The sequence below is a fragment of the Crinia signifera genome, chromosome 8, assembly GCF_055691185.1.
Source record: "Crinia signifera chromosome 8, ASM5569118v1, whole genome shotgun sequence".
Classification (NCBI taxonomy): domain Eukaryota; kingdom Metazoa; phylum Chordata; class Amphibia; order Anura; family Myobatrachidae; genus Crinia; species Crinia signifera.
In genome coordinates, this window is record NC_139224.1 from 139,826,324 (window position 1) to 139,839,177 (window position 12,854).

At 45.2% G+C, this 12,854-nt stretch overlaps 1 protein-coding gene across 2 annotated transcripts in view; it reads left to right on the plus strand.

The window, feature by feature from the left end:
- ASTN1 (astrotactin 1) overlaps nucleotides 1-12,854 on the plus strand; it is a 364,520-nt gene that overhangs the window by 275,831 nt on the left and 75,835 nt on the right. For both annotated transcript variants that reach the window (XM_083157262.1, XM_083157261.1), the window contains 2 exons: nucleotides 1,526-1,720; nucleotides 2,562-2,689. In XM_083157262.1, the coding sequence (XP_083013388.1) occupies nucleotides 1,526-1,720; nucleotides 2,562-2,689 (323 nt within the window). The remainder of the gene's footprint in view (nucleotides 1-1,525; nucleotides 1,721-2,561; nucleotides 2,690-12,854) is intronic.

Below are 12,854 nucleotides of genomic sequence, written 5' to 3' on the forward strand. Positions count from 1 at the left end.
GTCCCGTCTCCCTCTTACTGCTCTTGCTGTTGCCAATAGTGACTAGGGGAGTGATTCTGATTTAATCGGTCCCCCGCGCGTTCGCACTGGGGACCAATTTTTGGTGACTGCACATAGTTATATATGCACATGTGCACCCACTTTGTGCGAGCGGCCACAGTGTTTGCATGCATGGGTGGCGTGGGGGGCATGGGGCGGGTTCCAGTGGATTCGCCCATGGTAACGCCCAGTGTCGCCAACCATCCAATGATTTCTCCCCCGCACCCAAGGCTGCAAATGGATGATTTTGCAAATTATCCATTCGCAGCTGTGCGGGCGTTCGCCACATGCGAGAGGGCGCGGGCGGCTTCTGGAGGGCTCGAGTCGACCAGAATAAGGGCCTAATGCCCCATCACATCTGCAATGAATTGTCACAATTTACCAGTTGACCGGGTTGGGGAATATCAAAAAGGGTCGCAATCCGAAAATCTGGGATTTTAAACGTAACATTTTTTTTCCAATTCATCGATAAATCGCTGATCATCAACAATCATTTTTTGCCTATTTTAAGGTCAATATAGTTTGTAATGAATTTTGTATCAAAATTGGATGATGATTGATTAAATTGTGTTATTCTCATTTGTAAACTTGCACATGGACTAAATCCTCTCTGTTTATATGTCTCAGCAAAATTTTCCTTTTCTTAATTGTCTTGCAATAGCAATAGCGTTCTCAGGCAGCTGACAGATCACCTTTGTATACACAGGGGGGACCAATTTTCTTTTTAACTGAATTGACCATAATGTTCTCAAGGTCGGTCATAATGACAAAATCACTTTTTAATACCATATTCATATTGGGTTTTCTTTATTGCTAACACAGCGCCTGACTAACCAATAGGCTGATGAGACCGCAGCCGAGGGCATCAGGGCATCGGGGGAGGGGCGGGCTTGCAGGTGACAGCCGAGGAATAAAATGAAGGCCTAATTTAGTGCATGCTTGTTAGCGATCACCCGTCCTGATGTACTGTGGGAGGTAAAGTTCTTAAGGTGACTGCCAGATGGCTGTGCCAATGTACCTTACCGATGGAGCCATTACTTTATGTACATCGTGGTTACATGCGTGTTTAACAGCATTAGAAGGGGAGCTACGTTTGTATTAGACTAGGGCACCTGGAACCTTTAATCAGGCCCATGCAAACACCACTGTAATGTGGACAACACAGAACCCAACAAGGATTGATCAACATTAGGAAGAATTTACGATAAGCGGACGACACCTAGCAATTATAAAGTTCCATAGTTTAGAAAAAAAAAAGTCTAGTGTATAAAGTCAATATCATTAATGTCCGCCAATGTCTGGTGAATATGAAGGTCAACTGGCTATATAGCCAATGACCCACATGTTCAGCGAGTCCCATTGACATCATTGAACGATATCATTTAGTGTGTACACTACTAGTTACCTGTGGTGTGTGCATTGGGCTTAAGTCTCTATAATTTAGGGCATGGAACCCATTACTGCCATTTCTGTGTTTCTTCCGCAGCTGTATCGAGGACTATAAACTAGGCCCAGATGGCTTGTCCTGTCACCTGGTCACTGAGTCCTGCCCCGGAGGCGCCCACTGCGGAGACATTCCTGAGGTGCCCATGAACCAGACACTCTTTGGAGAGCTCTTTTATGGTTACAATAACCAGACCAAGGAAATCGCACCAGGACAGCTGCTGAAGGGATCATTTAGGTGAAGAATATTTGTCATATATCCACCATGGAATAGTCATTGTGGGGTCTATGTTCTAAGCCTTGAAGAAAGATAAAGTGGATGGAGATAATGTTCCAGCTGTGTTTGAAAAGTGACAGGAGCTGATTGGTTGGTACTTTATCTCTCTCCAAGTCTTAGTACATAGGGGTCTTGTCATTTATTGCACATTTTACTTGGATTTCCTCATTGCACATATGTGCTTATGGCATCCTATTAGTAGAACACATCTTTCTAGTTACGCCAGTGTGATAATCACAGATACTAATAATATTGTGTAGAGCAAAGTTAAAAATGATATATTGTAGACAGGGCTATTTTTCAGCAGGCTCCAGCAGGAACTGTGGCCCTTATTCTAGTTCACTCTTTCTGACAAAATATTTCTTAGATGGACAAAACCATGTGCACTGCAGGTGAGGCAGGTGTTACTTGTACAGAGATAATTAGATTTGGGTGGGGTTTTACACCTGCCACACCTGCAGTGCACATGGTTTTGTCCATCTAAAAAATATTTTGTCAGAAAGAGTGAACTAGAATAAGGGCCACAGTTCCTGCTGGAGCCTGCTGAAAAATAGCCCTGATTGTAGGTACAATCAAAAGGTTCAGCAATAGTATAAGGGGTTTGATAAATAGAACACACAGGGGAACCTTCAGTAATATTCCTGTAGATGCTATGGGCCTATTACTTAGAACTGAATCTCCATTAGTAACTCTATATTTGTATACATAGAGTGTCAATCTCTTCTAGGAACCTCTTTAATTGAGGAATCCACCCTCCCTCCCCCTCAGTCTGTTGTCAATGACATGCATTCTTCCATTGCAGACAGAATAACTTTGCACGTGGTCTAGAGCACCAGTTACCGGATGGTCTACTCGTAGCCACTATACCATCAGAAACTCAATGTCATGAAGAGATATCTGAACCTGTTCCCGACCCTGATTTTCTCACAGGTCAGTAAATCCATCTATTAATCCACTCATCACTGGTTTGGAAAAGCAATATGAGAGATAGTTAATAGGTTTGCAAAATTGCATGCTCGTGTATGAACAGGACTTGTGCACTCTTATTATATTGGTGAAATGTGTGTTCACTAGTTTATTGTAGTACTATTATCTGCTTTTTGCTAGTACAGGGGTCAATGGGTCTGATTCTGAGTTGGGAATAAAGAAAGCGCTAGTTTCAATGCAAGGGTGCAAATCTATACATTGGCATGCAAGGTAAATACTGGTTGCTTTAACATGTAGCCTACTGCTGGGCAGTTTTATTTTCATTCTTAGAAATATAGAATATGACAGCAAATAGGAACCACTGCGCCTATATTTTTTTACTTTTATGTAACCTCAGTCCTATTTGAACCTTAGTTCTTTGTGAGGATATGCATATACCTACCCCAGGAATGTTTAATTTGTTTTACCTTTTTCTTATCCAAACTATACATGTTAAGATTTATTTGTCTTTCTGGGTAAGTTTTGTGCTGTAGGCCATGCACTTAGTTGCTCTTCTTTGCACCGTCTCTGATGTATTTATATCCTTCTGAAGATATGGCCTCCAGAAATGGACACCTCATTTTAGATGAGGTTGTACCAATGACCTATACACAGTGGCATTATTACTTCTTGCTTTCTTTCTGCTGATTCCTCTCCCTACGCAACCAAGCACCTGACTTGCCTTCCTCATTGCTTTGTTACATTGCTTACCTACCTTTAAGTCACCCGACCCAGTGACTCCCTTTCCTCCTCAGTAGTTAATATAGTACCTTTGAAACTATATTTGGTCATTAGGTTTTTAAAACCCAAGTGCATGATTTTGCCTTTTTTAGCATTTAACTGTAGTTGCCACATTCTTGACCATTCCTCAAGTCAAATTAGATCATCAGTCATTTGTTTTACCCATCCTGGTGTGTCTACTCTGATGTTTATCTTTGTCATTGCTAAGCCGGGTCATAGATCCCAGCTCCGAGCTAATTCCAGCTCTTTTACATTAAACCAGGGTCACCATTATACAGAGGCAACCCAGGCTTTAACCCTTTTTTATAGCCCAGGTCGAATTTTCAATTTTCAAAAATAGCTGCATATTGTCGAAAATGGCAGCAGATTCAACTATCTAGTGGTCATTTCAAAAAAGCAAATTCAACTTTTTAAAAAGAGGAATGTGCGCAGTTTCAACGTTTCTGAAAACAAAAACATTGAATGGGTGTGTAGCGATATTTCCGACTGACAGAAATATGGGCACACATTGAATAATCCCCATTATATTTCTGCAAAATTCAAATCTTCCTCGTCTGCACTACAACATGGTTTTACCCTACCAAGCTCTGCTTTCTTTGTATTCCCAAAATCAGAATCAGAACTAATGCTGTTTAATGGGTGTTCATCCTCTTAGCAACACAATAGGAGTTAGATAGATAATATATAGTGTACATACAGTTGTGCTCACAAATCCCATGCGCAGCTTCCGGGCTGATGAGTGCAAATTTTCCTACAGTATTTTTTGATAACATGCTGCATTCAACTTTTCATCAATTTTGACAAAGTTTCCAGTGCCATTGTAGCTCACACATCCCCAAAACATCAGCGATCCACCTCCGTGTTTTACAGTAGGAATGGTGTACCTTTCATCATAGGCCTTGTTGACTCTGTAACGTTTATGGTTGTGGCCAAAAAGTTTGATTTTGGTCTCATCACTCCAAATGACTTTGTTCCAGAAGTTTTGAGGCTTGTCTCTGTTCTGTTTGGAGTATTGTAAGCAGGATGCTTTGTGGCATTTGCGTAGTAATGGCTTTCTTCTGGCGACTCGACCATGCAGCCCATTTTTCTTTAAATGCTTCCTTATTGAAACAACCACACCACTTTTTTTCAGAGAGTCCTGTATTTCAGCTGAAGTTATTTGTGGATTTTTCTTTGCATCCCAAACAATTTTCCTGGCAGTTGTGGCTGAAATTCTTGTTGGTTTATCTGACTGTGATTTGGTTTCCATAGAATCCCTCATTTTCCACTTCTTAGAGTTTGAACATTGCTGATTGGCATTCTCAATTGCTTGGATATCTTTTTATATCCTTTTCCTGTTTTATTCAGTTCAATTACCTTTTCCCGCAGATCCTTTGACCATTATTTTGCTTTCCCCATGACTCAGAATCCAGACACGTCAGTGCAGCACTGAATGAAAGATGCAAGGGTCTTTGAGGAGTCCAGAAACTCACTGACCTTTTATACATACACACACTGATTACAAGCAAATAGATCACAGGTGAGGATGGTTACCTTTAGTAGCCATTTAAACCTGTATGTGCCAACTTGTGTGCATGTTATCAGGCCAAAATCTCAAGAGTATGTAAACTTTTGATCAGGGTAATTTGGGTAGTTTGTGTTGTCATTATGATTTTAAAAACACAGTTGTTTGACAATAAATGGCTTCACCCAACCACTTACCACGAGTGAAAGAAAAATGTGTGAGTTCATATGGCCAGAAAATCATAAATTCTGCTAGGGTATGTAAACTAATGAGCACAACTGTACTTTACTAAGATGGGAGAGAAAACGGGATGTTGACAACCAATCAGATTCTATCTATTATCTTCTAGAAGGTGCTAAATAAATAAGTAAATAATTAAATTTACCACATTGAATTTTAGGTGCAGCAATTATTAAGAAACTGTATTGCATTAACGGATTAGCATTTATCCGTCACATTTGTGCAGGAGCCCAGTGTCAGGAGCTGACCCGCGGTACTGTAAACTCTCCTACTAGTATACCTCCCAGTGGCGTAACTATAGCCCCGCAGTCCCCGTGGTGGCGGGGAGGCGCTGAGAGGGTGTGGGTGCCGGGGGGGAGGGTCTGTGGAGCTATTGTTTCCCACTGCTGTCTGCGGGTCCCGGCTCTCCCGGCTACTACTGCTAATAAAAGAAGTGACACTCTGGAAATGGCTGCCCACATACTGCAGACAGTTTGGGAGGATGATAGAGGAGGCGGCAGGCCTCCTCTGGCAACCTTTAAAATGGTCTGCTGTATGGGGACAGACATTTGCTGAGTGTCACTTCTTCTATTAGCAGCAGTAGCTGGGAGAGTCGGGACCCGCAGACAGATGCGGCAGGAGGTAACGGCCAAACGGGGGGGTTGTTAACTCTACAGGGGATTGTTAACCCTACTGGGGGGGGGGGTTGTTAACCCTACTGGGGGGGCGCTGCCAAAATTTGCGGCAAGGGGGCACATAATTAATAGTTAGACCACTGATACCTCCATAGGCTTAGAGCTGCTTATGTCTTCTAAAGATGGTGTGCAGAGAGCTAATGTGGCCTGACTCCAAAAAGATATCTATGTTGATAACAATGAGGACTGCGATCAGCAGCGCTAATTAGTCTGTGTAATCTAGCACATTTTACTTGGCACACAGCAACAATTCATTAACTTATGAAGAATTTGCAGTTTTTACATAATTTTATGTAAGAAAATACACTGGATAAAGAGGCCCCTTAATTGTAAATTGCAACAATATCAGATATTGATAGATAGGCCTAAGTATGCCCATAGTTACAGCTGTGACCTTATTTCTCTTTACACATCTGTCCTTTTCACTGTGCTAATGCATGTCGCTGCTCCTGCTTCATGATTATCTCCTCCCATTTTTCACGTGCTGTTCCCTTTCTCTGGAATATTTTCCCTCTGTCTCTTAGTCTCTCCTCCCCTCTACAAAGTTTCAAGAGGAATCTCAAAACCCACTTCTTCTCCAAACCCAGTCAAATCTCATCCTAACCCTCTGCTCTATGCTTATTGTCTGCACCCTATTAATGTCACCACTGTCTGTCTGTCTGCCCCTCCCCTATAGAATGCTAGCTCTCACAAACAGGGCCCTCTCCCTTCATGTGCTTTTACTTATCTTATTTAGAGCATTTTCGACCAAATCCTGCAGTTTTCCGCCACCCTGAAACCTACAGTATTTCAGTGTTGTCTGCTGATGCAGCGATGTTTATGTACACTGTATTTGTCTTTTATTGTATACAACTTTATAGAATATTGTAGTAAAAATGACCCATGACACAGCTGAAACTGCCAACACCAATTTTATTTCTCGCTGATTCATTTTTGTGCTTCCTGGCTACAATTGTTACAGCATGGATCTCTGTATGATTGTACTTGTCATGCACAATGATAATGCCAAATAAGGGTTATACAAATCACCTCTGTGTTTCACTTGCCATAAGCAGTGGCCAGGCGGCATTCTGTAACATAGCTGGGGTACAGGCAGCATTATGTAGCATAGCTGGGGTAAAGGCGGCATTCTGTAGCATAGTTGGGGTACAGGCAGCATTCTGTAGCATAGTTGGGGTACAGGCAGCATTATGTAGCATAGTTGGGGCATAGGTGGCATTCTGTAGCATAGTTGGGGTACAGGCAGCATTCTGTAGCATAGTTGGGGTACAGGCGGCATTCTGTAGCATAGCTGGGTACAGATGGCATTCTGTAGCATAGTTGGGGTACAGGCGGCATTCTGTAGCATAGTTGGGGTACAGGCGGCATTCTGTAGCATAGCTGGGGTGCAGATGGCAATCTGTAGCATGGTTGGGGTACAGGCAGCATTCTGAAGCATAGATGGGATCACACGCAGAGGTTGTTCCAGGCAGTGTTCTTTATCATAGTCAGGTCACAAGCCAAGGTCGGTCCAGACAGCATTCTATGGCATAGTCGGAGTCACAAGCGAGGTCGGTCCAGGCAGCGTTCTATGGCATAGTCGGAGTCACAAGCCAAAGTCGGTCCAGGCAGCGTTCTATGGCATAGTCGGAGTCACAAGCCGAGGTTGGCCCAGGTAGCGTTCTATGGCATAGTCGGAGTCACAAGCCAAGGTTGGTCCAGGCAGCCTTCTATAGCATAGTCGGAGTCACAAGCGAGGTCGGTCCAGGCAGCGTTCTATGGCATAGTCGGAGTCACAAGCCAAAGTCGGTCTAGGCAGCCTTCTATGGCATAGTCGGAGTAACAAGCCGAGGTTGGTCCAGGCAGCCTTCTATGGCATAGTCGGGTCACAAGCCGAGGTCGGTCCAGGCAGCGTTCTATGGCATACAGTAGTCGGAGCCACAAGCCGAGCTCTCAGGTGACATAGCTTCAGTAGTTCATTATAATGGTCACCATGCTTCTCATAGTCGGAGTCACAAGCGAGGTTGGTCCAGGCAGCGTTCTATGGCATAGTCGGAGTCACAAGCCAAGGTCGGTCCAGGCAGCCTTCTATGGCATAGTCGGGTTGCAAGCCGAGGTCGGTCCAGGGAGCGTTCTATGGCATAGTCGGAGTCACAAGCCAAGGTAGGTCCAGGCAGCCTTCTATGGCATAGTCGGAGTTACAAGCCGAGGTTGGTCCAGGCAGCGTTCTATGGCATAGTCGGAGTCACAAGCCGAGGTCGGTCCAGGGAGCGTTCTATGGCATAGTCGGAGTCACAAGCCGAGGTTGGTCAAGGGAGCGTTCTATGGCATAGTCGCGTCACAAGCCGAGGTCGGTCCAGGCAGCATTCTATAGCATAGTCGGAGTCACAAGCCGAGGTCGGTCAGGGAGCGTTCTATAGCATAGTCGGAGTCACAAGCCGAGGTCGGTCCAGGGAGCAGTTTGTATACACTCTCAGGTGACATAGCTGATTAGAACTTACTAACGACTACAGCTTTCAATAGTTCATTATAATGGTCACCATGCTTCTCATAGTCCTTCCATGCACAGTATATTATTATGCAAATACACAGCAGCAGGAATACACCAATGATGACCAGCCACTTTGATAACCAGGAAATGGCCACCTTTATGAGACGCCGGTGCTGGCGTCCTTTCTGGTCTTCTGTATTTTTTTCCTCCTTTGTGCTGCTGTCTGATGGCATTGGATCAGCTAGGACCTCGTATACCAGCCACAAGATGACCAATAATCTGAAGAGCATTATCTTCATCTGGTGGTCTTTGTCTTTACAGTCTTCCTCTTCCTGGGTGTGGTATAGGGGTCCGACAGTCAGGATCCCGACAGTTTTTAGCCCGACGTCGGGCTCAGACAGCATGGTGAGTGCAACAAAGCCCCTTGCGGGCACGGTGGCTTGCTAAGATTGCCACCTATTCTATTCTCCCTCTATGGGGGTCGTGGACCCCCACGAGGGAAAATAGCAGGTGGCCGTCTGTGTTTTGACAGTCAGGATCCCGACGTCGGGTAAATGCCTTCCGGGATCCCAACTGTCGGGACCCCGTCCGGCACCTCTCTTCCCACGCTCTCTAATGTGTCCCCAGGAGGACTGGTGCGTGGTGGATTGTAGATCAGGAAGTGTGGTGCCGCGGTGACTTCCTCAGCGTCCTGCGCATCTCCTATTCTTCTCACTGTTGTATCAGCAAAAAAGCAGAGTTAAAGCAATAAGCAATTGAACGCACGCTCAGCTAATAACTTCACGACATGTATCAAGCAAGGACTTGTGTGCCATACTGTGCCTGAGTGACATCATCAGCCTCACCCTGCCTGCATCTCCCTACTGGCTGTCAGGATGCCTGTGCTGTACTGTGCAGTGTATTTACCATCAGCAGGTTCAATGTAGAAGCACATTTCTATGTCATCAATTTCATATATAATACAGTAAACTTTTTTGTTTTTGTTACCAATGTGCAAAGAAATTGAAAGAACTAAAACTAAGGGGGCGACTTTCTTGGCCAAATCGCTCCCCTGTCCTATGTTTGGGGTTTTTGCATGCACGAATATGTGCACGTGCAGACCCCCAGAGCGAACATCTTCGGCGAGTTTCTCACTTGCCGGGGAGTTCGCTCCAGGATAGGCGGACAGAGGAAGGATACAGGGGAACGCCCAGCCTTTCATGGGCATGCCCATAAAGTATAAATAAATATGTACATGAGCCTACGTTTTATTATAGTCTTCAAATCCATATTTTGCCATTAACAAAATTATCCAGAGAAATACAACTGAAACATCTATTGTCCTTAATTCACTGTCAGACTTCCCTCCTCCACTGACCATAAACAATCGGTAAAGTTAAGGGCCGCGCTGACGCCGTTCTCCTGGAACAGATACATACAGATGGAGCCCCTCTCATTCATTGCCGGAGCTCGCCAGAGCGTCCCCGCTGGCGAGCGCTGGTGGAGAGGGACTCCATTAGACTGGGACAAGCGTCTCACACACACGCGTGTCCCGATCTGTCGGTGGCTGGGCGGCAGGACCCTGCCTGTCTCTGCTTTATGGAGAAGCGGAAAGGTGGCAGTGAGCTCTGTCAAAACTGGGCGCGCGCAGCCCCCTTCCGACGGCTGGCGGGGCCTGGTGGATGGCGATTCTATCGGCAGCCCCCGCAAGCATGAGGGGCGCTACATTTGTACTGTAACAAAATATTACTTTGTCTATTACCCATTTTCCACCTTCTAATAACCCGGGGTTTTTGCCAGGTTGACCCAGGACTCAGGTCAGGGGAAACAGCTACAATAAAAAAAAACAGCTCTAGTGACCTGGGTTTTTTCTCGGGACATGTTCTGTAGCTGGTAAATCACGGATAAGCTGTGAAACGACTCTACCCAGGCTTGCCATTGCGAATCCACCTCCCACTTCTGGCGCCCACCAGTGGCCTGCCGCTGTTCACTTGCCCGCCGGTTCCCGCATGCCAGTGACTGCCCAGCGGTGTCTACATTCCTGCTGACCTAAGCCCACTGCTGCCCGGCTTTCACCTGCTGACACTGTTTCAGTGGAAACGGTGTCAACCTGGGAAAAAAAACATAAAACAGGGTAGTGGACATGGGTACGGAGACCCGCTAAAATCCATGGTCAAAAATCAGGATTTTGTTGGAAGTTACTTTTCTCTGATTTGTGTTTTCATTATTGTAGCACCATATAAATAAAGGACGATGAAATCATGTGGTGGGCAGGCAGCTTCCATATTTACAGCAGAGGAATCCCATAAATTCAGGCTTTAATTAAAAGCACTGGACTTTAAAATCAACTGTACCTGTTTGTCCACACAAATCCTCTAACACTTCCCGTCACTCTCCAGCTATTTATCTGTCAGGTTCGAGGGATTTCCAGTATCGGGGAGGATTATGTTATACAGAGCAATCTCTCCCAATCTGCATGGCTCATATGTGACTGGTGTCCTGGTGGCTGGGGCTGCGTAATACGGCTGAGACTTGATAGCCAAGGGTTAAAGTCAGAATGCTCAGTCTAAGAATTTCACAGGCAGACGGTTTCAGCTGAAGTCATTACTAATCAGCACGGTGACATTATCGAACCATTACGCTTTTCTTAGACACCTTCTTATCCCACTCTAACATATGCCGCGTAGTCAGCTCTCCGATATTGTATGAACCCCGTCTAATTAGCAGCTTTCATAGATAAACAGGATCTGTCATTACTTCTCTACTCACCTATCTCCAAAGCTGTCCGCAGCCTCCTCTTTAACTCGCGCTGTAACCTTATGCATACATACATTATCTTCCCTTTATGGAAATTGGTAACATGACTTCAACAGATGAGGTTGACCTTCTATTAATATGATAAAAGGATATTTTGGCACGCTAGGGTCTGCTCTCTGTGCCTTACACAGCATGCCATGTCCTCAAAAATCCTGACCAGATCTCACTATTACGTCCTGGAAAGTTCTCAATCACCGGCTTCTGTATTCCAAAATAATCCCTTTTATATGGAGGGAGAGAAACCATAAACGTGTTTTCCATGAGAACGGCGCCGTCTTACTCTTGGCTGACTGATGATAAGACAGTTTTGTTCATTCAGACAATGGGGGTTATTCAGACCTAATCGTTGCTCAGCGAAATTGCAGAGCCTTGGGATCAGATTCCTGTGCAAGTCTGTGAAAGGCTTGCAAAAATCACGCCGATCAGCTGCTGGCTGCAAGTCCGTGTGCAACTCATCACTGAATGATTTTGCCAGTCTAAGGGTAACCTAGAACCTACTACCTGTGTCATAGAAACAGGCTGATCGGGGCCTGTGCTGACGTCACAAGCTCTGATCGGTTCTGGGCACTGCACCTTAAAAAGGACATAAATGATTTGGAACAGGTACAGAGAAGGGTGACTAAGCTAGTAACAGGTCTCGAATCACTAGAATACAAAGATAGGTTAACCAGGCTGAATATGTTTTCACCGGAGAAACGGAGGTTGAGAGGGGATATGATTAGTATGTTCAAATACAGGATTGGGAATCATATGGAACTGGGAGATGATTGGTCACTAACAGGCCTATACTTAGGACACGTGGGCAAGTACTGAGGCTCGAGGAAAATAAATAAATAAATTAAGAAGAGGATTCTTCACCATTAGAGCAGTAACATTCTGGAACTCATTGCCGGAGGGGGTGGTTACAGCAACTACTATTAATGAATTAAAATCAAAAGTGGTTACAAGCTACCGCTCTATCTCTCTTCTCCCATTTGCCTCTAAAATACTAGAACGGCTGGTTTACAGGCATCTCACCAGCTACCTGTCTGACCACTCCATCCTTGATCCCCTTTAATCTGGCTTTTGCCCACTTCATTCCACTGAGACTGCCCTAGTGAAAGTCACCAATGACCTGCTGTCAGCCAAATCTAAGGGTCACTTCTCCCTGCTTATCATTTTGTACCTATCTGCTGCCTTTGACACTGTGGATCACCCTCTCCTCCTCCACACACTCCAAAACATTGGCCTCTCTGGCACGGTCTTCAACTGGTTTTCCTCTTACCTCTCCAACCGTTCCTTCTCAGTCTCTGCCTCTGGCTCCACCTCACCACCTTCCATCCTTCCTGTCGGGGTCCCTTAGGGTTCCGTCCTTGGCCCCCTTGGCCTTAACACTGTGTCGATGCCCACCCACTGCTGCCATTGCCACTTAGACTGCGGTTGCATTTTTCTGCGTGCGGAAATCGCCGTATAGCAATTTCTGCCCTTTAGACCCCAAAGTACAGGCTTGCTGATGTGAGTGCATCTGGAGGCCGGCGGACAGCCTGTATCACCAGGGTAGCTGAGTGTTGCTTAGCAATATTTTTTTTTAAATGTGGGGGAAGTGGTAGAGGGGTCGGGTTGGATAAATATAATCTCACTAGTTAAGAGCCTGTCAAAAGGACAGCTTAGTCCCGATCCGCTCATACCTCCAATCTCTGTCTTCACAGTTCCCTCTGTCCATAT